A 26,962-nucleotide genomic window follows, 5' to 3' on the forward strand; every position below is an offset into this window, starting at 1 on the left:
AGTGCAATTCATTCTCATTTCCTAGAGTCCCCAAGTCTAATTAATAATTTTACAAACAGAAAGGGACAGTGGGAGGGGAAGAAATGGCAGTTTCACAACCTGCTATCAGAAGCTGGTACAACATTCCATGTGTGCCATCCCAGGTTTATCCCAGGTAACAGAAGTACCCAGGGCAGAACTTCGAGGATCATTCCTGCCATGGGCTCTCTGGGAGTTCCCTCCTCCCTGTGAGTGTTGGAAAACTGGACTAAGTATAGGGTGTCATCAGGTGCTAAATATTATACTGAGTTTTCTGGAGATTGGTGTGGTTTGGTGGGGTTTTTTGAGAAGGACATAAGAATATGCTTAATTCATGTTTCATCCAAGGGGTTTGTGGACTGTAACACCAAAAGTGAAGAGCGATACTATTTTTTCTGTTTAATCAGAGTATTTTAAGGGAAGTTTTCCCTGTCTGAGCCCATTCTGGGAACGGAAAGAACTTGCTGAGGACCTCCCTAAGCAGTCAGGTACACCCCATCCTGAGGGTACTGCGGGGCTTCGGGCACTGGGGATGCAGAACCAGAGCAGGAAAGGGGCAATTTTGGGGGTCAAACCCAACCCCGAAGAGCTGGAGCGGGCGGAGGAGGCGGGGGAGCGGCGCCGGGGCGGGTCCCTCCCTTAAATGCCACTGCGGAGCAGGATGCGGGGCTGGAGCTACGGAAGAGAGGAGGGCAGGAGGCAGGATGGCACCGCCGGGGGGTGGCGGGGAGGTGCGGGATGGGGACAGCGATGGGGACAGGGACAGAGCCCCCGCGGCGGGGATGCGGCACTTCACCTGGGAGGAGATCGGGCAGCGGAACGGACGGGGGCCGGCGCCGCAGGAGCGCTGGCTGGTGATCCACAGGAAGGTGTACGACATCAGCCACTTCTACTGGAGACACCCGGGAGGGGCCCGGCTCCTCGTCAGCCACGCCGGGCAGGACGCCACGGTGAGCGGAGCGGGGATGCGGGAGCCGAGATGCGCCCGAGGAGGGTACTCGGGAAAAGTCGTGCCGAGAGGGCTTGGGAGGGACCTCAGTGGGAACCAGGGTATGGGACAGGGTCGGGGGAGCGAAGTGCGACAGCTCCGTGCCAGCTTCGCCATCCCCATGTCATGTGAAAGTGCAAATGAGGAGATGCAGCCCACGGGAACGGGATGGGAACTGATGCTCCAGCTAAATAAGAGCAACAGCTGGAACGAGACCAGAGGAGCACATGGAGATGCTCAAGAGGACTGGAGCACCTCTGCTAGCTGGGAGTGTTCAGCCTAGAGAATAGAAGGCTCCAGGAAGAGCTCAAAGCCCTTGCCAGTACTGAAAGGGCTCCAAGAGAAACACAGAGGGACTTTGGACAAGGTCCCGGAGGGATAGGTCAAAAAGCTTTTAGCTTTAAACTAAAAGAGTGTTGATTTAGATTGGATATAAAGAAGAAGGTTTTGAAGATGAGGATGGTGAAACACTGGCACCCAGAGATGCCCCATCCCCAGACACACTCAAGGCCAGGTTGGACGGAGCAACTTGATGTAGGAGATGTTCCTTCTCATTGCAGGGGCGTTGGACTTCCAACCCAAACCATTCTGTAATTCTTAAGCCTTCAGGATTCCTCTTATCTCCTGGTCTTGCTTGTGCAGTTGCTGTGAGCTGCAGCAATTTTTTCCATATATAAGAGATATATGAGGCTCATATCAAAATAATTTTCAGTCCATCAAGTTTAAATTTCAAATTGTGTATTAGTTGAACTTTGCATTCTGTAATTTCATGACTCATTTCTCGAGTTACTACTGCCAGATTTCTTTCATTTTAGCATGCTGGAAAATCCCAGACAATGGGTGAACCAGATCTTTTGTTTCTGGGATCTGAGCTGCTGCTTGTAGGTCGGTTCTATGTCCAAATCATTAAGCCCTGCAGGATCTGAGCCACTTTCATGTCTGTCCATCTTGCATTAGGTCCATTGCTTAATTTTTTGGATGTATATTATGAAAAATTAAGAAATTATCTTAATTGAACTGGAAGATTTTAACCAAAAGCAGAAAGCCATGAAAGGTGGCAGCTCAGGAAAGGATGAGAAGCACAGAAGGCTCTCCATAAGCAAAGAAAAAATGAGTATAATTAATGCCACCATTTTAGAAAGAGTGACACTACACAGAACTGTGGAATCCTTTTGGTGCTGCTTTTTGTTGTGTTGTTCTCTCACAAAGGATAAAAAAGCAGGGACACCTTCCACTAGACCAGGTTGCTTCAATCTGGCCTTGGATACTTCCAGGAATGGAGTCATTTAAAGGGCAAATTTTTAATTATTTATTTTTTTTTAATTTTTTATTTCTTTTAAATCTGGATTTTTATTTCTTTTAAATCTGGATTTTTCTTCCTTTACTCTTGTGCCTTTGCAGGATGCCTTTGTGGCATTCCACGTCAACCAAGCGCTGGTGAGCAAGTACTTGAAGCCACTGCAGATTGGGGAGCTGGCACCAGACCAACCCAGTATTGAGCCCAGTAAAAATGTAAGTCTGTCCTCACAAAACAGATCAAAGGAGACTAAAGGGAAATATTCTGAGATTACACTTTGTTCCTCTCTATCAGTAACTGCTGGAGTAAGGGGATCCAGATTTCTCACATTTTTTGGGCTACTACTTTGAAACAATGTGTGAATATGAGTCTAAATCCACATTATGTGGTTTAGAATGAGATTCCTGAAGATGATTTTTTCTTATCACAGCTAATCTACCTAAATATCAGAGTTATCACCTTTTCTTTCCCTTGCTTTGAAGAAGAGCTAACCAAAAGGAAAAGGAATTGTCTGGAGAATAAATATTCTCCTTCAGTTGTAGGTGCATTTAACCCTCCCCTGTTAATCCTGGGAAGTGAAAACAAATATAAGGAATAATTTAATCCAAAGACCTACCACAAGGTGGCATAGGAAGTTCATGCACACAAAGTACAACTTCCACTAAACACAACTTCCAGCTGAGCCCTCTGCTGCTTGTCAAGGATTTGACGGAAGAAGCACCAATGATTTATTTTAGGGATTAGGATACAGACATTGTGATGTCCTGGCTCCTCAACAAAAAGCTGTAGCAGAACATTGACAACGTTTATTAAACCCAGCTCTTGCCCTTTTAGCCAGATCCTTTGTTCTTTCTACCCCCCCACCCTTCCCCCCATTACAGTGGTTTTTGGGTTATGAGGCTGCAGTGGTGCCCCCCAAAACCAGAGAATTTTAACCGTGGTGCTTCCTCCAGGAAATGCTGGTGAAAGACTTCCGGGAGTTGCGTGCTACAGTCGAGAGAATGGGACTCCTGGAGCCAAACCAACTCTTCTTCTTCCTGCTCCTGGCTCACATCCTGATCTTGGATACAGCTGCCTGGCTCATTCTCTTCTACTTTGGGACATCCTTACTGCCCTTCGTTTTCTCCCTGCTGCTGCTGACCATTTCACACGTAAGCAATGAATTCCATGGCGTGGACTGGCATCAACCTACACACACACGTGAGCAGTTTCTTTTCCTTTGCTTCCTCACTCAACACAAGTTCAATTTGCCATAAAAACACAGCCGCTATCTGGATACCAAGAAGAAATTCTCCATGTGGGGAGCTCACACTAAACTTAGTTTGGGATTCTTTCAGTAAGATATATTCAGCAGGAAGCCTTGAGACTGTCAGGATTCCACAGTCCCCTTCTGCTGATGACTTGGGAGCAGTGTCTGGGAAATAAATCTTAGTATTTCAAAGCAAAGGATGAGTGTGGCACTATCTCAATTCCTCTTTTTCTCCCCACCCAAAGTTTTCTTTCTCCTCTTCCAGGTCCAGGCTTCCTGGTTGCAACATGATTTAGGACACCTCTCAGTATTCAGGAAAACCAAGTGGAACCACTTTCTACACAAGTTTGTGATGTGCCATTTGCTTGTGAGTCCCTGGAAAACTTCTGAGGGTTTGCCTTTAAAAAGTGTGCTCTTAAGACTCTGTGGAGCATGTGCAGCACTGGGGGAAGGATGAGGGTCAGGAACTAACGGGATTCTGTTTCTGAAAGTGCTTCTTATGCTTTGTTCTTCCCTTGAACAGGGGGCCTCGGCCAAGTGGTGGACTCTCCTACACTCCCAGCACCACGCCAAACCCAACTGCTTCCACAAGGACCCTGACATTGATATGCACCCTTTCCTCTTCACTTTGGGGAAGAAATTGTCTGTGGAGGTCAGTGAGTGGTGGGGGAAGTCAAAAAACTAAGGTGTGATGGCTGTTTCTGTAAAGAGATTTATTTCTCCACAGTTCATGCTAAATCACTTTAAAAATGTCTTGAACAGCTGACATGTCAATGTAAAATTAGACATGATGCAAGGGCATTGTATAGAGGGTGGAAAAATCCACCAGCACATTAATGGTTGGAGAAACCTAATGACCTAGAACAACAGCTCAGTAATTAATGATCATTAGATAACTTGCAAACATCAATGTAAGGCATGGCTGCAGTCAGCCTGGGATTATTATTTTAATATTAATGTCTGAGGCTCAGTCAGAGGGGCGGCTTTGGTGTGTCCACATCTTCTAGGAGAGTTTGCTGTGAAAGGAAACCTGAAAAACCCGAGGCTGTTCCTGGAACTCTAGTTGGGCAGAATTTGTTGGACCATGTGGGATATTCCCAGTTTGTCTTGCTTGGACACTTCAAGAGTGACAGCCTAAGAGTGCTGAACCCCTTCTGCTGTAGATCCCATCAGTTCTTGAGACCCCATCACAGAAGCTACAGCAGTGAAATATTTTTCTCCGTGCCATCGTGGAACTGCCATTTAAGTTTGGAGAATCAGAGAAGAAATAAGGGGAAAAAAATGAGAGAAAATGTGTATTTCTGACCACTAACATAACTTAGCCTTAATATTTCTAATTCTTCACAAAATGAATTATGAAAAAAGGAATGAGGGTTGTGGGAAGTGCACAAGAGTCCCTCTGGAAAATAAACAGAAAAGAGCAAGTTACTGTGAAAATTGCTTGGTCTCCACTAGTTTTTATTTTTTTTCTTTTTTTTCCCCCCCCCCACAGCTTGGCATCAAAAAGAAAAAATACATGCCTTACAACCACCAACACAAATACTTCTTCATCAGTGAGTATCTCCATCCTCTTGCAATTCCCCAAGAGGTACTAAAGGGTCTTGGAGATTCTACTTTTGAACCCAGAGCACTTGAGAAAAACAAAGGTGCCTGAGTCAAAAAACAATAAAAAGACAAAATAACAACAACCAGATTTTTGGAAGAGTTGAAGACCTGGCCCATCTTATCCCAGGTCTCCCACATCCTCCACAGAGGCTCTGGGTTATGCTATCATACCACATCTCTCAGTAGTATCAAAGTCTGTGTGGGCTTGGGTTTTTTGGTTTTTGTTTGGTTTTTTTTGTTTGGTTGGTTTTTTGGGGTTTTTTTGTTTCGTTTGCTTTGATTTCTTGGGGTTAAGTGCAAGTGAGATGTCCTCTGGAAGGCTAAGTTTGAGTTCTTCAAATCCCTGATAGAAAAGGGATTTCATATGCATTCCTGTTGTTCCCCTGCTTTGCACCAGTGAATAAGGAGCCAAATAAACTTTGAGTTGTGGAAGCTGCTCGTCAAAATAATAATTTGTGGCTGTTCCTCACTCAAAAGCCTAAGATAAAATCTGAGGTTTGTAAGAACTCTCAGATTAATGGACAGACCTAGAAATGTTTCAAGGCATTAAACCAATGTCCTAACCTGGAATGTTTTCCAGATTGAACAGGAATTCAGGATCCTTCCCTCCCAGGCTGATGTCACTCAGTCCATCATGTCACCAGTGATGAATTTTTCTTTCCAGCTCTTCCTCCGCTCCTGTTCCCCACCTACTTCCAATGTCACACATTCTACGTTGCCTACACAAAGAAGTACTGGGTGGTGAGTACTGCTACCTGTGTGACCAAAAGGGGTCAGATGGGGACCTTCAACCTTCCTTCTGAGTATGGAGCCAGCTCCTTGCTGGGTAAGAATGCTCAGACTCCCCTCTTACAGCAAGCTGTGAGAAAGTATCATCAGCTCATGTTGGATTGCTCTAGATTATTCCATTTGGGAAAAAAAATAAACTGTCAAAGCTGAAAGTAAATTGTTCTCTTATAGTATGAAGCTTAAAAAAAGAAATAAGCAAATGTAATTATTTATTACATTATTACATTAACCTGCTTTTCTTGTTGTCTTTGGTTTTGGTAGGACCTGGCCTGGATGCTGACTTTCTTTATCAAATTCTTTTACATGTACGGATCTTTATTAGAAACAAAAAGTCTCCTGGCATATTTTTTTATATTCAGGTGATGTCTCTTTAGAAGGTTGTCCAGCCTTTTCTCTTTGTATTCTTTCCATCTGTACCTGCCTTTCTCTGTTTATATTGCCACATTCTCCTTTACCACCTCATTTTTTGCCTACTTTTTAATTCATAAATTCCTTTGTTCAATTGCCAGTACAAGTTTTATGTTGCCCCATTAGCTGTGGCAGCAAAGAAATTTCACTGAGTACTGACCAAATTGAGAAATATTTACCTCATATAACATTCAGTGCTTTGGGTGTTGGGTCTGCTGCTACTTAAAAGAGAACATTTAACCAGAATAGCTTAGCCTTGGCTTGCAAACGCCCAGGTATTATCCAGCAGCACTGACTTGAACGGACAGCACACTCCCACTGATTCTAATCAGTTTGGGCCTTGGCTGAATAACAGTCAGTGTTATAACAATACATATGAAATAATCATGAGTTTCATAAGGAAATACAAAAATTCCAAGGTTTGTCATTCCTTCCAGCTGCTGGCTTAGCAAGGCTAGTGTTCAGTCATGTCTTTGTGTCTGGCTCTGCTGTTATTTCAGTGGCTCTTTGCTGACCTGCTCACCCAGCACTAAATTCTCTCATCTTATTGCACAGGATGCTGGAGAGCAGCTGGTTTGTCTGGGTCTCACAGATGAACCATATCCCAATGGAAATCGACTACGACAAGAATTTGGACTGGATGTCTACTCAGGTAAAAGATTTTTTCCTTCTGAAGAATTGTGGCCATACATCTGCAAACTTTAACCATTAGCAAGTCTCCTGTTGTATTAAGGGTGAAATCTGTTGGTGGCTGGGAAGTGAAGGTTAATAGGCTGATGGATTCAGTCATGGAAAACGTAAAGGAAGACAGTAATGACACACTCATACGCAATCCAAAATTAAATCCAGGTCTGGTTCCTAAAACATACCCTGACCTTGCTTTCCTCCCCCCTCCTCTAGCTCCAGGCAACCTGCAATGTGGAGCAGTCGCTGTTCAATGACTGGTTCACGGGGCACCTCAACTTCCAGATTGAACATCAGTGAGTACTTACCCTAAGAGTGAATTTTCTTTCCCCTCCTCCTTTTTTAAAAATCTTTTTCCTTCTCTCTTTTTTTTTTCCTTCCTTATTATTTTTTGCTCTGCATTCTATAAATAGCTGTGGGACACCAACAAGGTTGTCTTTAAAACTCCAAACTCTTTAAGAGAATCATGTAATTCAAAACTTTCACTGGATCCACAGGATGACGAAAGAAAATGGAACAGGGGCAGGATCCATGCAAGGACAGCAATAGAGTGAGTCAATCCCAAGTAGTAGGTTTTAAAGATCAGTAGAAATGTCCTGGTTAAAGCACCTGCTTTTAGTCTGCCATAGGAGTTTAAAGCCACCTCTGCTGATTTTTTATGCTGTTACTCTATAGAGTGAGATATGCAAGGATGAAGGATGGGCTCATCTCCTCTGTGCTATGGAGATGGCTACTTCTGGAAAAAGGGAGGGAGGGGAAAGTAGTTTCTTCCATAAACATAATTTAATTTGGAGACAAACTGTGGAAAAGAACAGAGGGGAAAGCAGGAAATCCCTACAAGTTCCTTGTGCTAAAAGCACAGCAAGAGGAAAGAAAAGTAGGGAGCATCTTACAGACCCTGCTCATTGTGAGCTGGGTGGTTCCTGGGAAGTGCTGATGACTAGGATTTCCTGTGAAACTTGCCTGCCTCCTGTTTGCAGCCTGTTCCCCTCCATGCCACGGCACAACTACTGGAAGGTGGCCCCTCTGGTGAAGTCCCTGTGTGCCAAGCACGGCATTGAGTACCAGTGCAAGCCTCTGCTCACAGCCTTTGCAGACATCGTGCAGTGAGTGAAAATAAACCCCCCAAAACTGCAGAAGCATGCAGGAGAGACTGGGATCCTAAGAGCAAGAGCTGTCTTGCTCTCCTTTTACCCTCCTGGGCGCATGGTGGCTCTTTGGGATGGTGCTCTGCAGGGCGAGTTGGACTTGATCTTCGTGGGTCTCCCAACTCAGTTTATTGAGGGATTCTGGGAAATGAGCATGGACAAAACCTCATTCCCTTGTTCCAGCAACACTCCCCTGAGCAGCCCTGTGATGTGTCCTCTCTTTCTCTCTCTCCCAGCTCCCTGAAGAGCTCAGGAGAGCTCTGGCATGATGCCTACCTGCACAAATAAAGGACAAGGCTTGGTGCTACCATTCACAGCCTGCCACAACTGCATTCCCAGCAAGTTGAGGGGCAGAGACCACAAGGGACTCTCTGGCAGAAGAATGTGAGTAAGGCCTGAGGGATAAAATTCCAATAGAGATGAAGCCACCTGAATTTTTCTTCTGGTTTTTCCTGGGGTTATGGTTCAGACATGTTTGGAGTCAGCAGGGCAAGCAGAAGGTGAATTGTTAGAAGAGGGAGGAGCTCTTTGCTGAGTGAGTCCAAGCATTTCTGAGCCTGGGCATGGGCTCAAGTCAGATCATATACTGGTGGAGCTGCACACACTTAACTTCACAGCAGAGGTCTCTGACCATGTTGTTGGGTTTTTTTGGGGTTTTTTCCTTGTGTGGAGGGTTTAATGCCTGATACAGCATTTGCTTACTTGAATTTGAAACTGCAAAGGATTTTGGATTAGCGTGGTGTTCCAGCAATGTGCTTAAACCACAATAAATCAGGATGAACTACAAAAACACTTGGACTGTAGCAAGTGCACATGCAGTGAATAAAAACATAAATGTGTTTTCGTTACTGTTCTCTAGAGCATCCTCATTGTCACAAGGCCAAGAAACACATGGGTTAAAACCAGCTCAAGGCCTCTGCTCTCTTCAAAATGTATCTGCTTTGGGGGGGTTTTTGTACTTTGAGCTGGGCCGAGACATGCACACTACATGCACACTCTCCACCTACACAGGACTAAGATTATACTACAGAAAGGTAAACCAAAAGTAAAATAAATTACCTACAGATACTTGGTCAAATCTGAAAGTTGCTGTTGCAGCTAAACCAAGATTAGATCAGATTTTGGCTGTGCCAGGCAGAAGGTGAGTCAGTGAAAGAGGCTGGTCCAGGTACTTTGAATCACCCTTGAGAGGAGAAAGTATCTTTCCATTAATTAGTAAGAAAGCCTGTTCTTCATCCCATGTGAGTACTTCAGTGGGTACATACTCACACTCTGAAATAAAAGACTAGCTTTCGGAAAGGAGACTAGGGGAACAACAAAATTCATTTGAATATTAGCAGTTACCACATTTTTTTCCAGTAATTCAAGGTTAATAAATAGAAATCTCAAAAGGTAAAAACATGTAAAAAAGTCTCTGATGATGTAACAAATGGACTTTGTACTACTTGTGCAATGATTGGCTGAATTACTGAAAAACCTTTAACCCTGCACAGTCAGCCAGAACAAGGAAAAGATTTGCTATGAAACCATTTTTCCTGCCTTGGAAAAAGTGCAATTATGTTTAGAGGTTAACAGCACAAAGTACAATGCCTGACCCATGGGAGTAAAAGAAGCAATTCCCAAAAACTCAGTGGGAAAATTAAGAAATAAAAAGCAGGAGTCACAACAGTATCATTTACTCACAAACACATTTCCACTACTTTAAAAAGCCTTTTGAAATTACCTTAAGCAGCCTCTGAAAATTATTTATTGGGTAGATGAAAGGCCTGATTTTGAAGATCATAATTTGATTTTTGGACCTTTGACATCACTGGGCTCCTGGTTCAGGACCCCTGTGAGTCAAAATGCAATTAAAAAAGAGAGCTGTGAATGCTTCTATTGGTTCTGTATTGACCCAACAGTGCTCCAATGAGGACAGGTGTGCAAGAGGATTTAGCAAGATTGAGATGAAGAGCTGTGGATAAATATGGAATAAAGCCTAAGCAATATATGGATCAATGCCAGAGCAAACTGGAGCAGTAGCCAAGTTTTCCCTGGGTATCTTTGACCAATCTTATCAGTATCACTATCAAATGAAAGGCTGCCTGCACTCCCTCAGGAAAATATTGAATAGCTGGGGTAAGATTTTACAAAGAAGATATCCTTGAGAGGCCCAAAGAAGGAAACGTATACAAATTAGTCATAAAACCCAACAGAAAAGCAAAAACAAACAAAAAAAAACCCTAAAACAAACAAAAAACCCCCCAAAACACTCCTGCAAAAAAGTTATGCTACATGGAAACAGAGCTAAAGGAAAATCAGCATCAGCAGTATTTTCCCTAAATGTGAATGATGAAGAAAACAATAAAAATATTAACTGGCTTACTCTAAAATACAGCCTTGATGATTCCTGCAACTCTGAAGGGCAAAATTCCATTAATTTCTTACAGTAATATCTTGGAATCAGAGGTTCAGGGAAGACAGTTCCTACTTGAAATAATACTAGAAGTTTATATTCAAAGTGACATATTTTTCCAATAAAATCTCTTAGGGGAAAGTACTGAGTGGCTAAAGCACCTTGAACTCTACACACACACTGTAAGTAAAGCAGGGAAAATGAGATCTCTTCATTCCTGGCTTTCCAGCTTCCCTCCATGAAGTCAAGAGTGTCGTTGAGAACTTGCAGACAACACAGGTGCTATGATTATGTAAGAATTCTGTATTTTCATTCTGTTTGGGGAGCATTGCAACTGAAACTTAGTCTGGAACCAGTACCTGCCATCACCCTCCTTCCTCAATAAATCTTAAAATAAATGTAATCACTAAGTCAAAGGATTCCTAAGTGTGGAAAAGAGAATCATACAATAGGTTTAGGTAGGAAAGTGCATCCACTTCTGTGTCAATCCTGAATCAATAATCACAGGGTCAAGGATTTGTTGCACTGGAAAAAAAAACCAACCAAACAATAAAAAAAATTACAAAGTTCGCAATCCTGGTCAAAGTTGAAAAATGGGGAACCTGAGAGAAACAAGCAAAGAACAAATACTGAAATTAACAGACACAGCAAATCTGTATAAAGGATTTCCATGGTTCATGCTATGGAAACAGGAAATTAAATTTTCCTTTTGACTCAGTCCATTAGAGATTTACAGTATTTGAACTGCTCTGAGTAGTGGGATGTAAAAATATTTAGTGGGTTTTTTTCATTAAAAAAGTAAACCTATCAGTTTATCAAGCTTCAGTGTGTGATATGAGAAGAAATTTCAGCCCAGCTCTTGAGGGTATGCAGTTCAAGATTTCCAGCTGCTCTGGGGTTGCAGTTTCACTTTAGGTGGAATTCCACCATGACAACACCCAAGCTTTCATCAGACAGTTAAATCACACAGGCTCTGCTCTGCAATCCAGGCTGCAAAAGTGCCATCATTAACAGTCAGCTATCAAATACTTCACTTATTATTTTTACACCACTGCCTCATTGTTCAGTCTTCATTTGCTTTCCCAGACTGTGTAACAATGCACCACCAATAGCCTCTGCAAACACAGGGCTGGTTTTGGCAATCTTCATTTTACTGATCCATCCCAGCTGGAATCATCCTGAATGCCACAAACATGGCAAAACTGCCTTACATTCATTTACAATATTCAAAATAGAGCCTCAGTTCTTTTCCCAATTCTGTCCAAAATGGCCTTAAACTGCTGAGGTTTAGTCCTCAGTGTCAGAGCTGAGCTTATGCTCAAGTCCACCTCTGCATGCCATGATCCGTGTCATGGCCGCACAACTTTGATTCCAAACATCTGTTCAGATTGATGCAATATTACCCAGGGGGCAAAGGTCAGGCTTTACCATACACTGCAGATCTCCGTGTTATTTGCTATCAGCAAGAGATAAGAGCACACAGCAAGTCAGTGGATCAATTCACTTCCACAGTGCTGGGCTGGTGCCCCACACCGCACAGCAAACTGAACTCAGAGCGTAGAGAGAGCCATAGAGTCCAGGCCAACCCCTGCAGTGAACAGGGACATCTTCCACCATCCCAGGCTGCTCAGAGCCCTGTCCAACCTGGCCTTGAATAATTCCAGGGATGTGGCACCCACCGCCTCCCTTGGAACCCTGAGCAAGGGCCTCATCATCCCCATAAAACAATTTGTGAGAAAATGGTGACTCACCTGCCTGTGAAAATTCATGGATCAGATCTCCAAACACAGAACAAGCAGCCTTTTTCTGCAAGATTAGCAACAGGTATGGAATATTTGGCAAAACAGAGTGATTGGTTTACTGGAAGCTGAAATTATGGATACCCACACACTGCTTAGCAGGCAATTCCCATCAATGAGCTGCACTAAGGAAAGGAAAACAGGGCATTTTCCAACGTCTTTGAAGCACTGAAAGTCTGATCCAAACCTATCTCATCACCCTTTTTCTCTCCACTTAACGTTTAGCAATCCCATCAACTTCCTCATCTCCTGGCACAGCTCACTACAACAAATGTGATTTCTGGAATCTGCTCATGGTTTTTGGATATTCAAGTTCAAATATTTTGTGGAAGGGAAAATAACCTAGGAATGAAATGACCATTAAAAGAAGAGGAACTCCTGGAAAGCTGTAATTGCCCAAACATTAGTTTCAAATTCATTCCCAAATCCACTGCTAGAGATGTGCATCTAAAATAAAACAGTAATAAGAAGATGTTGAGCAATTCTGCTTTACGTATCACTGAAATCATATTGCAACAACCTGGCAAAGGAATGTTTGATTTTAGTTGAACAGAACAGAAACAAAACAAAACTGCGGTTGTGTCATGTCAACAGTCTCTATTCTCACGATAAGGAGCTGTAAATGGATTTATTGCCTTATTTATTTGAAGAAATAGCATTACTGTTCTTCCAGTGTTGCCTAATGTTCTCCACAGCTTTGGGAAAAGCTATGTTTTCTGTACAACACTTGTCACGGCCAGTTTAGCATAGAACACAGGTCACTTAAGTTATTTAAACACAACTGTGGGGTTGAAAAGTGAGTTTTTATAACAAAGGCAGCTGCAAAAAGTACATCCAACCTACAGCTTCTGCACCATCTCCAGAAAAACAGATGAAGAGCTTTGTGAACTTCCTAGATTAACAAAGTATTTGAAGACGTTTGCACAGAAAATATGTTGCCAAGTGATTTTTTTCATTCCATTTATTTCAGAAATAAAAGTAGACAACAATATAAATCACTTAGCAGACACAACCAAAATTAGAAGATCAGGCCTTCTTCACTCTTTTCCAAAACTCATTAGGATTCTCTGTTCCAGCATGTTATATTCCCACCCAATCATGTAATCCCACATGCCTGATCATGTAAAAAGCTAATGGAATCCCAGAATACAGTAGGTTATCAGTTCGTATTATTTTACTGCACCTCTGCCCCAGCTAATTTTTCACAAGAGGTTAGTAGATAAATGAATTGCAGAGCAAGTAACAGTCTCTAAAATTTAACAGAACAGCATTTAGTATCTACTCTTCTTAACCTGCCACCATTCCTGGGAATTCACACTTAAATCAGGAAGTAATCCTAGTCAAAATACAACTCAAGGCAGACCCAGAAATGCAGTGATTATTGACAAATCACCTCCAAACTGCTATGATTTGAATTTTTTACAGTTGCCTGAGTTCAGAGCAGTAGCTGGGCTCTGAAATGCTTTGCATTTAGCCTGGATAACTATCCTGTAAGTGGAGTCCCAAATTTTTTCCCACAATTTAACTAAACTGCAGATGCTGGGTAACATTACAACATGCCTCAAATCAGTTTTTAGACATATTTTCTAGATAACTACATTCATACAAACATGCTGCTTTAATTAAAGGATCACCCTGAAAATTAGCCCTGGTTTGATCAAGAAATAGCAACAGCAGATTACTGCAGTAAAATAACAATTTCAGCAATCATGGGGAATAGTTTTTGAAGTTCTTGAGCTTGAATTTCAATATTCATGCATTTGAAGGTTTATTTCTCAAACATTTGGCATGTTAATATTTTCCTATTTAAATTCTTACAGAAGAGAAAGAACAATTTACTCTCCTACCCCTGAAAGGGTTGTAAGGTTTAATCAATTTAGTTGAACAGTGCACAGAATAAGAAAATATCCTTTGCTACCTCCCTTATGTCAGTTATATCCCAACACAGCATTAGTAAGCAAAGATTATCTTAAAATATATATTGGGAATAAAATTGAACTATGGTTAGATCAAACTTTGTAGTTAGTTTTATATCTGTGATAAGGAATGAGACATACCAACATTTTACTCAAACTACTGGATATCATTTTACTTCTGGAAGGCCAAAAATTAAATTCAAGGGATGTGTTTACAAATACAGACAGGTAATTATTTTATTAGAATTACTGAACAGCATCAACTTTTTAACAAGTTTCTCCATGAAGGCAATCACAGTGTCCTTATAGAAATTCTACTGTGTGATTTAGCCAGGAAAGTTGTACAACAAAAAAAAATGAAGCAGAATTTTGACTAAATTTCTCTTTGCTCCTAGAAACTAAGACAATTTCTTATTATGAGCTGTTTAGAAATCCCATATGTTGTTATCAAGCAGTAAAGCACTAGTGTTGAAAGGCACTGGGATTGAAGCTTGTGTTACCTGGTTTCCAGTACAGACAGCCCTTGAGTAAATCACACCTGTAAAACACTCCTGCGCTTGGGCCCAAGTTTGCTACATTCATTAAACCGTTGGACAGATTCTTGTGCAGGTGGAAGGACGCAAAATTCAGAGCAGATCTCTGCAGATTTACAGGTTGGATCTTTCCTTGACAGACATACGGGTTCCAGACTGTGTGTATGTTCTAATTACATCCTGAAAAAAAGCAACAGAAAAACTCAGAGCAAGTTCCATTTAAAGTAGAGAACTGCAGGAAAAAACTGAATCAACTGAGTTGTTTTTCTTTGGAGCAGGAAAGGCTTGTTTCATTACCATCACAAAGACTGGGTAACCAACTTCAACACATTTTATATCATGTACACTCACCTTTCAGAAACCCTACAAACCCCAGCTGAAACTAAGTCTTTGAACATCACCAGTTAATCAACATTAATTGTTATTAGAGTGACATTTCCTTATTTTGCAATTCTACAAGCACCGGCCTTTAGATCAAATGGGGATCAAGACTAATTTCTCACTTCATTGGATTTACAAGAGAAGCCAAAATAATTCACAGCCAGTCAAAATGCAGCTACAAAAATCATTACCATACCTTTTTCCCACCCTCAGCATTGTATTTGTCCAGCAAAGCTTGGATACAGGCTCCATATTTAGGATGAACATCAGTGAAGTTTTTCACCTGCACAGGAAGACAAAACAGGAAAGGCAACAAGAATTTTTTCCTCCATTTCAAAACAGTAGGTATCATAAGGAAGAAAAGTTTAATTCTGATCAGTTATAAACAAGATAGCAATATCTTCAAACACGATTTCTGTTATCCCACACAGAGCTCATTCCCAGTTTAATCAAAATTGCTCTGGGCAGGGTCCAATCCCTCCTTGGCCCTCGCTGCCTTCTTGTTTACAGCAAAAACTTATTCTGGCATTCATCTTGATTTTGAAACACCAAGCTAAACACGTTCAACATCTATCTCATTCCTCCCCCCAGGAAAAAGTTACTTTAACATGTTATATTGATGTTATATTGTGTAAATAGGCACATATTTAAGTATGAGAATTCCTCAGTAAGAAAAAGTCCAGCCTTTTCAGAAAATTCCTGATCTTCCTTTCCAGAAGCCACTATGACAACGTTACTAGATGTTCCTTCCTGCTGGTAGGAAACCTGGAATAAACCCCAAAGAGGGCACTTACAGCTCGTTTCTGAATGAAGAGTTGGGCATCCTTCAGATGATCTGCAATGTTTTTACACAGTCTCTGGCGCTCTTCCTCATTCAGCACTTTGAGGTAGAATTCTCGTACCTGGCCATTGGGAATAAAGGTTTATTTTGATATTCCCAAAAGTGAGTAAGAATAGCTTTCACTTCCTAGTCAAGCAACACTTAAAATACTCAAAATGTTTAAAAGGCAGTCAATCTGTGAGGGTTTTTCTTTGGAAAACATGCCAACAACTCCTTCTCCAGACACCAATGGCAAGAATACAAGTCAGAGTCTCTACATACCAATGTCCAAAATCGGAATTTCAGATTCTGTGAAAACTCAACACTATTACACACCCTACACACTCCTCATGTGTGCAAAGCAGCACAAAGCCTTTCCACAGCCCCACCTGGGTCACATTGTCCTCATTGGCACTGTTGAAGCGCTGCACATCCCCTGAAGCAAACATCCGGCTCTCCTTGAGCTGAGGTTGATCCTCGGGACCAGTGAAGCTGTTTGGGTAATAATTTGGGGCACCACCTGGAAAAAAAAATCCCCAAACCAAATCAATCAGATAGCAGAACTTTCACGTAAGTCAGAAGACAGAGGGTGTTAGTAGCTTGGAGGAATCTAAATCAATTAATCAATTATGAATAATTTTATTAAAAACAGCTGACAGCATTTTTCTGTCAACACCTTCAACCCAGTACTTAACAGCACCTGCTACAAAGAGAATTTCCACAGCTTTTTTCAGGGAATATTGATCTGATTCAAAAATAAGAAAACCTGGCCACACTCACAACAATATTTCTGAATTATAATAGACAGTTATGGTTGAAGTCCAAGGCAGCATAAAAATACAGTAATTGACATATCTGAAGTACTACAATGCTTCCCTGTGTAGGGGGTGTATTTTAAACACATAGTGAACTTAGAGAATAGCATAAAAATAAACTCATTATCTGTTCTGGGATGAGCAGCTGCCCTCAAGTTCCTGTTTTTCAAATATTTCCCTCTCCTCCCTCAACAAGTGTCTTAATTCATAGCCCAGAGGAACACATATTTTGGCATGAGCCACAGCTTAAGTACATCCTTGTTTACTCTCAGGTGGAAAACAGCCACTATTGGGCAAACCCTGACAGAACAGAAGCTGCTCAATAGAGGGGAAGTTACGGCTCTACTCTTGGCATTTTCACTTTTGTCTTTCACAATCTCAGAAATCTGAAAGCAAAGCAGTTTAGTGAAATGGACTGAGCATATCCAAGGCAGTCTTTAAAACCTGAGGCAGGTATTCTCCCACAAATTCCTTTTCTGTTAAGTTTTATGCCTTTTTGTTAAGTTTTAAACACATCCTAAGCTTCACTTGGTTTCTATACTTTTAAACAAACTCCTCATCCCATATCCAAATATCCCAAGTCTCCTTTATTGGATTAACAGAGAAGATTTACATGCATTCTACACAAGTATGTAAAGATAATAAATATGGATCTTAAACCCTCTGTGAACTGAAGAGAATGCTGCAGCCCATGCCTAAGTATCATTATATTGAAAGCTGTTTTCCTGACTACCTTGGTTGTCAGAAACAGTCATTGGCCCATCTCTCTGGTAGTTGGCCACCCTGGCTCTGAAAGGACAATTCACAGGGATCTGGAGATAGTTGGGGCCCAGGCGGTGTCTGTGAGTGTCAGGATACGAGAAGAGGCGTCCCTAAAACATGGATCACAAACATTAACCACCACTTGGTAAAAGACTGTGACATATCAACTCAAAGCTTTCATAAGCGGCAAAGTAATCAGTGCTCCTCAGGTCAAACCTCCTGTTTACCTGCAGCATTTTGTCAGGGCTGGGCTCAATTCCAGGGGGCATGTTGCTAGGGTCATAAGCCATCTGTTCTACCTCTGCAAAGTAGTTGACAGGATTCCTGTTCAAGACCAGCTTTCCCACAGGGATGAGAGGGTAGTCACCATGAGGCCAAACCTGTAAGACACAACACACGTCCAGTAAAATCAACATTATTACACTATTATGCAGCTTAACTGCCAGGCAGAATTTACCCAATATAAGTCTAGATTAAGAAAATACATTACTGAGTTTCTTTTCTCGTAATAAACATTGAGAAATGTCTTATTTTAAGCCTTTTAAAATTAACACAGTATTAATGCAACTTATTTCATCATCCCAGCATAATCTCAGCACTTGACTACTTGAACAAAATACCTGCAGGCCCTTGAAAAGCTGGGAAGCTTGCCTAGGGAAGCAAGGCGTGGGTGGAACTGGTGGCAGAAATGTTGTCAGCTCCTTCAAAATGCTTAACTGGCCTTTTCTTTGCCATCTGAGCTGCACTTTGAAGTTCAAAGGTCTTTAGCCACTTGGGGAGAGCAGTGTTAAAGGTAAAAAAGAGTTTAGGCAATGCAATTTTAGGTCGGCATCTTTCAACAAGGCACTCCTAAGAGCAGCTATTAGAAGTGGGACAAAATGAGCCCAGCAAGGCTCAGGGTGTGACTCTGATCTGAGATCACACTTCTGAAGTGCCATGGGATCTACAGGCCTGAATTTCTGGCTCATTGTGGCTCTACAATACAGAACATGCTAAAGAACTGTCCAAAACTGAGTATTTCCAGCAGTATCAGACATACCTTAGTTAAATCAAAAGGATTAAATGGGAATTTCTCTGCTTCTTCGAAGGTCATAACCTGAATGTAGAAGGACCATGAAGGATAGTTCCCCTTGGCAATGGCATTGTAAAGATCCCGTATGGCGTAATCAGGATCAGTAGAAGCCAATCTTCCTGCTTCTTCCACAGAGAGGTTTTTGATGCCCTGGTCAGTCTAAAAGCAACAAAAGCACCTGCTACAGCATGTAAAAGTACTACAGAGATCATTCATCAGAATGGATTCTAACGAGATTTATAACCAAGAATGCAATTGTCCAAGTTCTAACTTCCAATAACTTGAGTTTAGATTTATAGTACATTCAACGGCTGCCCTCCAGATAAAAATCAGTTCACTGATAGTGCTCCATTAACAAGAGACAGATGTCCAAAGAAGAGTTTCTTACAATCTAGTAAATGATTACTGTGTTAGCAAGATGCCTCTCCTACCGGTTAAAGGCATAAAAGTGATACTAGACAAGGACTCCACACACCTTTGAGCCTGAATTGAACTTGAAAAGTCACACATTTTTATGGTTTTTATCCAATATGATGTATAGCTGGAATTTTTTTTTTTAAAAATCAATACCTTAGCATGGAATTTGCAGTAAACTGCTCTTCCATCAGCATTAACCAGTTTGAAGGTGTGTGATCCATATCCGTTCATGTGGCGATAGCCATCGGGAATGCCACGATCACTGAACAGGAAAGACACCTGAAGAGAAGGATCAAACACTATTAATGGGCTCAGCATATCAAGGAGAAAGTCCTCACTCCAGACTAAGTTTGTTTATTGTGTTAATCTGCATCACTGGGAGCTGTGTTAATGTTGCTAGGAAATCGTTGAGGAATTTCTACTTTAGGTGCTAATGAAATAAAACTGACTCCGCCTGTAAGCACAGGTAAGCATGGATAACTTAACACCATATTTAAATAAAATATAAATAAGACTATGTAGACTTCTAAGTCAAATATGGAAAAGAGAGAGTTAAAAACCTACTCTTGTAACATTATTTTCTTAATCATACAAAATAAAGTCACGGGGGAAACTTACTTGATGCAAAGACTCAGGGCGAAGACTCCAGAAATCCCACACCATGTCTGGATCCTTCAGATGAGTCTGAGGGTTCCTCTTTTGGCTATGGATAAAGGATGGAAACTAATTTGTCCAGAAGTGGGAGGTGGAAAAAGAAAAAAAAGAAATAAAAGACAAAGCTGTAAGATCACTGAAAAAAAAAAAAATCTTCTACTGCCATACCCTTCCTGCAAACAACTTAATTCACAGACCAGTAAAATTAGGGTAAAGTCAAACAACCACAATTAGAATAAACAGAGATAGACAATGCTTTCATTTTGTGGTTGATAAGGTCAGAGATAAAACTGTTCAGATTTGTATATCTATGTTTATGTGACTCATAAATGGAGATACTATGAATTATCTGTGCAGAACTGCTGCACTCAAGGAAAGCCCCTCTACTAACTGCTGTCAAACTTATGCCTAAAGACCAAAAAAAACAGATTTAATCAAAAGAATTGGCAAGAAGCTTTGGAAGTGAAAAGTTCAAGTGAAAAGTATGAAACTATGTACGCCATCAAGCTTTAGGTCTTCATTTACTTTTGTTTAAGAACGTCTTTCCTTACGAAGTAAAAAGCGTTCAGACAATCTGACAAGCAACCAAGTGTAAGTGTGTCAGAACAGGAGCTTCTGCTGCTGAGGGAAGCTAGAACAAGATGTGAATGAACTTTTTGGCTTTCTCACAAAGTACCCTCACCTTTTGTGCTTACTCACCAACATTGCATCCCGAATAAAGAAGATGGGAGTGTTGTTTCCCACAAGATCCCAATTCCCGTCCTCCGTGTAAAATTTCATGGCAAAACCTCGGGGGTCACGAACTGTGTCAGCTGAGCCAGATTCTCCAGCTTGAAGAAATACATGAACACACAGAAGCGTTAGGATAGGAAATGCATATAAATACGACCTGAAAACAGGCCATAAAATCCTAAACTGCAAGGGTTTATTGCAGTCTTTTCTATGCCAAGTAATTTTAGGAATAATATTTTCAACAATACTTCAAGCATCGAGTTTTCAAAGTGTGAACCAGCCAAACATTCAGGCCACAGTTAAAAGAACGAAAAAACAAGTACATCCACTTGAACCAATTAAGAGTGGAATTTGCATTATCGTTAAGAGAGACATCATCAGATTATAAGGCTGAATCATCTAAACCCACATTTGTTTCTATGCATCAAATCCCAGGGGGAAAGCTCTCATCTGGAAGGTAGCAATCTAACCAGCATGCCTATTAAAAAACTCTGGAAGAGCTGCAATCCTTGTAATTCCTGCTGCTTCACCAAGGATGGGATTTTCAATGGGAATTTAGACCAGAGCACAACTCCTGAGCAGACGCATTTCAGAAGTGCTCAGAAAAGCTAATGCTGAATTGTGATGAAATCAGTAGGACGCTCATTCTCTCATTAAAAACCTTGTGTACTACAGAACAGCAGGGAGGAAACATGTACAAACATGGCAGGCAAAGGGAAGGGAAGGATGCAGCAAGCTGCTCCAGCAGCAGTTCATATTTCAAACTCAACTCCATGTCCTTACCCTGTACAACACTCAGGACACCATAAATCCTGAGGGATTTAACACTGGAAACAGTCAATAGGCCAAAGCCAGCAGCTCCCTGAGCCTTGCTGGACTACTTTTTTCTCTCCAATACTTCCAGAAGTGAATCCTCATTAGGATTTCTTTTCTTTTAAATACATCCACATCATGAATTATAATTTTTCTATCAGACAAGCTACTGATCACAATTATCTTCAACTTAAGATTTTGCTAGTTTGTGCATTCCAATCTTCAAAAAATCTGAGTTTATTTATTGAAGAATGTTTACTTCTCTTTGCTCAGTATTTAGTTTACATCATTAATTCCCCAAACATTCCTGCAGCATAAGAGATTATAGGTATTTAATTTGCAAGCGTTGATTGTGATCCAACAAGAAACAAAGCAAGCTTTCTGTCAGAAAAAACAGCTCAAGCTGCCCTCCCTCTCACAATTCAGACAGAAAGGTGTCTCCAGAGAGCTCTGACAGAAAGGGGCAAGAGCTGCTTAAGGTCTTCCATGTAAGTGAATTTCAGAGAAAATGAACTGGCTGGAAGAAAGCAATGCAAACACCCTTAAGTGCCCCACAATGCAAACACTGCTCTCAGGGCTCACATGTAAAAGAGACAAAGTGAATTTAGAGCCTTACCAACAGTGGAGAAACGGATGGCAAGTGGAGTCCTTTTCCCAATGTGCTCAAACACTTTTGCCTTACAGTACTGGGTGATATCATGAGTGACTTCAAAATAGCCAAAGGCTCCTGAAGAACAGCAAGTTCAAAATATCAGATCTAGGTACTTTCCTTCCACTCACAGCTTGTCTGTGGTTAACAGCAACTTCAAGTCAAAGGGAAACATGGAAGTACAGGAGTTTTAAACAATGCTCTAAACACTCAATTTACTTTCACAAAATGAAACTGATTTAACACAAACTATTTGCTCATTCTCCCCTCCTTTACTGACTGTTAGCAGCTCCCAGCAGCAGCACAGAAGATGCTCTTCTGCCAAGATCTGTGTATTTACCTGGGAGCAAGGCAGGTATTTCTTTAATCCTGCTATGAGTTGCAGAATTTTTGGTGCACATGTAGGCTGGGTGAAGCAACAGAACCATTCCCACCCCCACGGAGGAACTTTTCCCATGTGCAGTCACATTTTAAATACAGCCCCATGTTTGCTTCTTCTAGGGCAATGCATGAATAAAATCAAGATATTAATTCTACCTTACTAAGGTCGATAATAATTTTTAAAGGTTTAGGTTTTTTTAAAAAATTAAATATTAGATAATCAGCTTGCTTTGGCAGACATACATTAGAAGACAAAGCCAAATTCTCTATTAAATAACATGCCAACAACATTAAATAGAGATGGGGAGGAACAGACAGAAGAAGCAGAGACTACAGCAGACACAGTAAAAATTTAAGAGCTATAACCATATTTTCTCCCATTTTTGTAAACAGTTTTTCAATGCTTCAAGTTTTGGCACTGAGTTCTTTTAAAACAGTGTTGTTTAGCTAGTGATCCTAAATTATAAATAACAATGTAATTTATGTGCCACAATCTACACATTAACTCAAAAGCTCTTTAATTCTACACAAAGAAAATATGTGATTTTAAACATACCTGCCCCTTTTGCATGCACAACTCTCTCAGGAATCCTCTCTCTGTCAAAGTGAGCCATCTCATCAGTGAAAACAACATCTTGGACAAGAAGAGGTCCACGTGGCCCCACTGTCAGGATATTCAGCTTATCCCCAATGGGGTTCCCAGCACCCGTGGTCAGGACATCTGGTTTCTGGAAGCAAGAGAAAGTCACTGTCAACACCAGAAATTAAAAACCCTCTGGAACTGAGCTACACAATGTGCAAGACTGTTCAACCATTACATGTCACAAAACATAGCAACAAGAAGTGGCAAAATTACTTCAGGTTCTGGAGGAAGTTACAGAACATATAGATGTTTTCCTAAATCACAGTGCTAAGTTTTAGGACAATTTAAGAAGGAGAGTTGAAGTCATGTAAAATCCAGGAATGTTTTCTATGCTTCAGAAATATTTCTTCTCATGGCTACTGATCTTGCTTCAAGAAAAATATGGGATGGGAGAAAAAAAACAAAAAGAGCAGCTGCTGGAAAATGAGGGAGGGAGGAGAAGAAGAAGGAGGCAAAGTCAGTACAGGGGTAGAGACATAAGGAAAGGGCTACAGCCAGACTAAAAGGATTTTCCATGTTTAGTGTTGGTCTGGAAGTTATGGAAAATGATAGAAGTAGGAACACCTGAGGAATCAAAATTTTAGACTCCTGGACCATGGAAGGACTAACATTAACACAAGCCCTAAGAAGCTCTACTGCCAGGAAATGTCCTACAACTTCAAGAAACACCTGCACTGGAACTGACTGCACTCCTACTTTCTCATAAAAAGATTCCAGTAGAAAAGACTTTATATGCATCACATCTGGGGTTATAAGCTCATCTAGGCAATATTCCTATTTTACTGGGTGCTGTAGAAAATGTAGTGAGAAAGGTACATCAGCTCCAGAGACATGATAGGCATAGTTCTCCATTTTTCCTGGAGTACATTTATTGTTAGGAGCTTTATAAAGGACTTAGAGGAACAGAAAACAAGTAAGGACAATGGGAAAAATAAAGAAAATAGAGACAAAATTTGAAACAGGACAAGCTCAAATAACAGAGTCACAAATTATGACCAGATAACAATAAATCCATCACATGTTCCACAAACTGTCATAATCCCATATGGGCTCTTTATGCACACCTTCCTACCTGAAGCATACACACACCTGAACAACACCAGCACAAACTCCCTCAGCCACTCTTAACCAGTTCTCCTCCTTTTAAAGTTCTGTAAGTGAAAAAGGATGGTGGACAGAAGGAAGAAGCAATGCATGTTTAAAAAAGTCTTCACTACTCTAGCAGCGACTTCATGGGGTTCCAATTCCTACCCCAAGTTCTGCTTTAAGGGGGTCAGTCACTGCAAACGGACAAAATTACTATCTGATAGGAGACTTCCCCCTGCCCTGCAAAATGCAACCCAGAAAGACAAGGAAAGAACAATTATTCACATTCACACCCAGAGCTCTGGATGAGGCAGAGGACACAGGGAGTTCCAGACACCTATGTTTTACTCAGGTCCATGAATAACCACATAAAAGATATTTGACAGGATAAGTGCATTTCCACTGTGTTCCTACTCATGTGCAACACACACTTCTCCAGCTGGCTTGGATTCCCAAAATATGCATGTTCTTTATTCTTTCTTCACCACCTCATTAGCATAAAGCTTTAAGCATAAATCCAACTCCTTTGGGATGCCTGGAATCCTCACCTACACTGAAATCCGCACAAACATTTTGAAAGACAATATGTAACTGGTTACAAACATAAACATGATATTCAGAAACTTACAGGAAAGTTACGTAAAGCTAAATTCGTATTTCAAGTCGAAGAAATGTCTGCTTAAATCAAAAAGTTATCTATAGTTTATCATGGGAAATATACAAGAGTAGAATTTTTCTCAGTATTTTCCACTGCTTATTTATTACAGGCTAGACTATTCTGTAAGGCCAATATTTAAGGCCACCAGAAGTAGTGCTAAAACCACAACTTGTTGACATTAAGACTATAAAAAAATTAAACAGCTTTGTGGCTGTCCAGTCTCCTTTGTGTAGGCAGACTTTCTAGTGTTCACATTAGAAGTAAGAATATTCATTTATTTCGTGGAAGGAAATATTCACTTTAGTTTCAGGATAATGTTATGTGGGGCATACAAAGTAAGTTCCAGAGAGAAATAAACCAAAACACATCATAGTTTAAAGAAGAACTCTCATACTACTTTTGGACCTGAGTTTGTTTGACACCTGTGTTTTCATATGGTTGGGAGCTACACACAGTCCAAACCTTGACAGATAAGAACTTCTGAATCTGTGTATCTGTATAGCACTAACCTGCCATGACAAAAAGAAGGGAAGTAAAGCCAGGAGAATTTTAGTCACTCCTGTGGTAAACAGCACACATCAAAGTACACACTTCCAGGCATTACTGATACTTTGTACCTTATACAACTCACTTTAAAATTCTAATAAGTACTCCCTACTTTCTATCTTAAAGTCTCATGACTCCTTATGCAATGAAGACTTTGGGTTGCCTCCCAATCTCCAAATTAACCTTGGCCTCTTTTCAAATGGTGCCTTGCCACAGAATAGCTGACATCCCTACAAAAAGAATTACTCACGGATAAAAAAAAGAAACTATTATGACACATGCTAGGATATGATGGAGTCGCCAGTCATCAGGTAGTTTTCACACTATACCTTTGAGAACCAAAAGAAAAAATAAAATTAAGATGACTTAACAGCTCCAGTGGGAACTGAGGCATGCACCTGGATCTTCTAAGATTGCTGCTTAAAACCAGCAGGAAGTGTATTTAGTGGCAAACCCACATTTTTGTCAGAAACTACATATGTAAACTGTCACATGTGATTTGATGAAGAAGGGAAGTGAACTCTTGCAACATTTACATGTTAATTTAAATATCTGGGGTCTATTTACATCTTCAGATGACTGAGTGTCATGCTGTTGATTACACACCCTTATGATATCAGTCAACCACTTGTCCCAATCCACTTCATAGAACCATAGAATGGTTTGGGTTGGAATGGGTGTTCAAGGTCATTAAATTCCACCCCCCTGCCAGGGGCAGGGACACCTTCCACTACTCCAGGTTGCTCCAAGCCCCGTCCAACCTTGCCTTGGACAGCTCCAGGGATGGACCAGCCACGGCTCCTCTGGAAAACCTGTACCGGGGTCTCACCACTCTCACATGGAAAAATTTCTTCCTTAAAAAATCACTTCGGTCTGGTCAGTAAATCCACGCAGAATACACTGTGTCGGAAGGGAGCCACACGGATCATCGAGTCCAACTCCTGCCCCTACACACACTGCTGAACGTGCTTTATCCTTTTTATTATTCCCTAGTCATATTTTCACTGGGTTCTACCGCCATGACAGCAAACCGAAAGGCTAATTTCTGATTTAAGACGCAAAAATCACCACCATCCCTGCCTGCGGGCCCGCGGCTTGGGCGCAGCGGAGCCCTAGCGCTGCCTGGAAGGAGCGGCCGGAGCCAGGCAGCGCTGACCGCCCTTATCGCTCCGGGCCAGCTGGCAGCCTCCATCCCTCCGAGCCTCGCTGTTCCCGGGCACAGCTCCAAGCCGTGGGGGCGAGGCCGGGACGGGGCGAGGGCGCCTCGCCCTCCGCCGCTGCCCCAGGGACGCCCGGCCGCTCGGAGCGCCGCTTCCCACGGAACCCCGCGGAGCTCTGCGCCCTCCGGCGCCGGGGCTCCCCGCTCCCCAGGGCGTGCGAGGCACGGGGGTACCGGGGAGCGGCGGTGCCTGGCGAGTACCTGCGAGCCCCTGTGGCTCTTCCACTGCTTCAGCTGGTCCGCAGCGTCGTCCCGCCTGTCGGCCATTTTGCAGTCACTGGAGACCCCCGAGGCAGCAAGAGCGGCGCGAAGCGGCGGGGCTCTATTCGCTCCCGGCGAGGAGGCAGCGGCGGGGAGCTGAGGCCGTGGCCCGGTCACGCTGTCACCCCGCGGGGACCCCGCGCCGTCACCGCGTCCCGTCCGCAGCAGCCGCGGGTAGCGGGAGACTCCGCCAGTACAGCTCCGCTCCTGGCCTGAGCCCGCCC

The 26,962-nt window shown here is 41.9% G+C and overlaps 2 protein-coding genes across 2 annotated transcripts; one reads left to right on the forward strand and one right to left on the reverse strand.

The window, feature by feature from the left end:
• Positions 1–780: 780 nt before the first annotated feature.
• LOC131583163 (acyl-CoA (8-3)-desaturase-like) lies at positions 781–14,092 on the forward strand. Its single transcript, XM_058847043.1, has 12 exons — positions 781–968; positions 2,408–2,518; positions 3,257–3,454; positions 3,818–3,919; positions 4,076–4,204; positions 5,045–5,105; positions 5,822–5,898; positions 6,208–6,305; positions 6,910–7,006; positions 7,255–7,334; positions 8,019–8,144; positions 8,423–14,092. Exons 1-12 carry the CDS (start codon positions 801–803, stop codon positions 8,472–8,474), a joined length of 1,299 nt encoding a protein of 432 aa, XP_058703026.1. The 5' UTR covers positions 781–800; the 3' UTR covers positions 8,475–14,092.
• Positions 13,312–26,962, reverse strand: CAT (catalase). The gene is made up of 13 exons (XM_058846767.1): positions 26,679–26,962; positions 22,882–23,053; positions 21,912–22,022; positions 20,450–20,580; positions 19,715–19,819; positions 19,250–19,375; positions 18,647–18,838; positions 17,835–17,987; positions 17,579–17,717; positions 16,420–16,550; positions 16,005–16,112; positions 15,407–15,493; positions 13,312–15,009 (listed from the first exon to the last, which is right to left on the reverse strand). The coding sequence occupies exons 1-13, from the start codon at positions 26,742–26,744 to the stop codon at positions 14,944–14,946; spliced, it is 1,587 nt and encodes a 528-aa protein (XP_058702750.1). The 5' UTR covers positions 26,745–26,962; the 3' UTR covers positions 13,312–14,943.

The sequence above is a fragment of the Poecile atricapillus genome, chromosome 1 (assembly GCF_030490865.1).
Source record: "Poecile atricapillus isolate bPoeAtr1 chromosome 1, bPoeAtr1.hap1, whole genome shotgun sequence".
NCBI lineage: Eukaryota > Metazoa > Chordata > Aves > Passeriformes > Paridae > Poecile > Poecile atricapillus.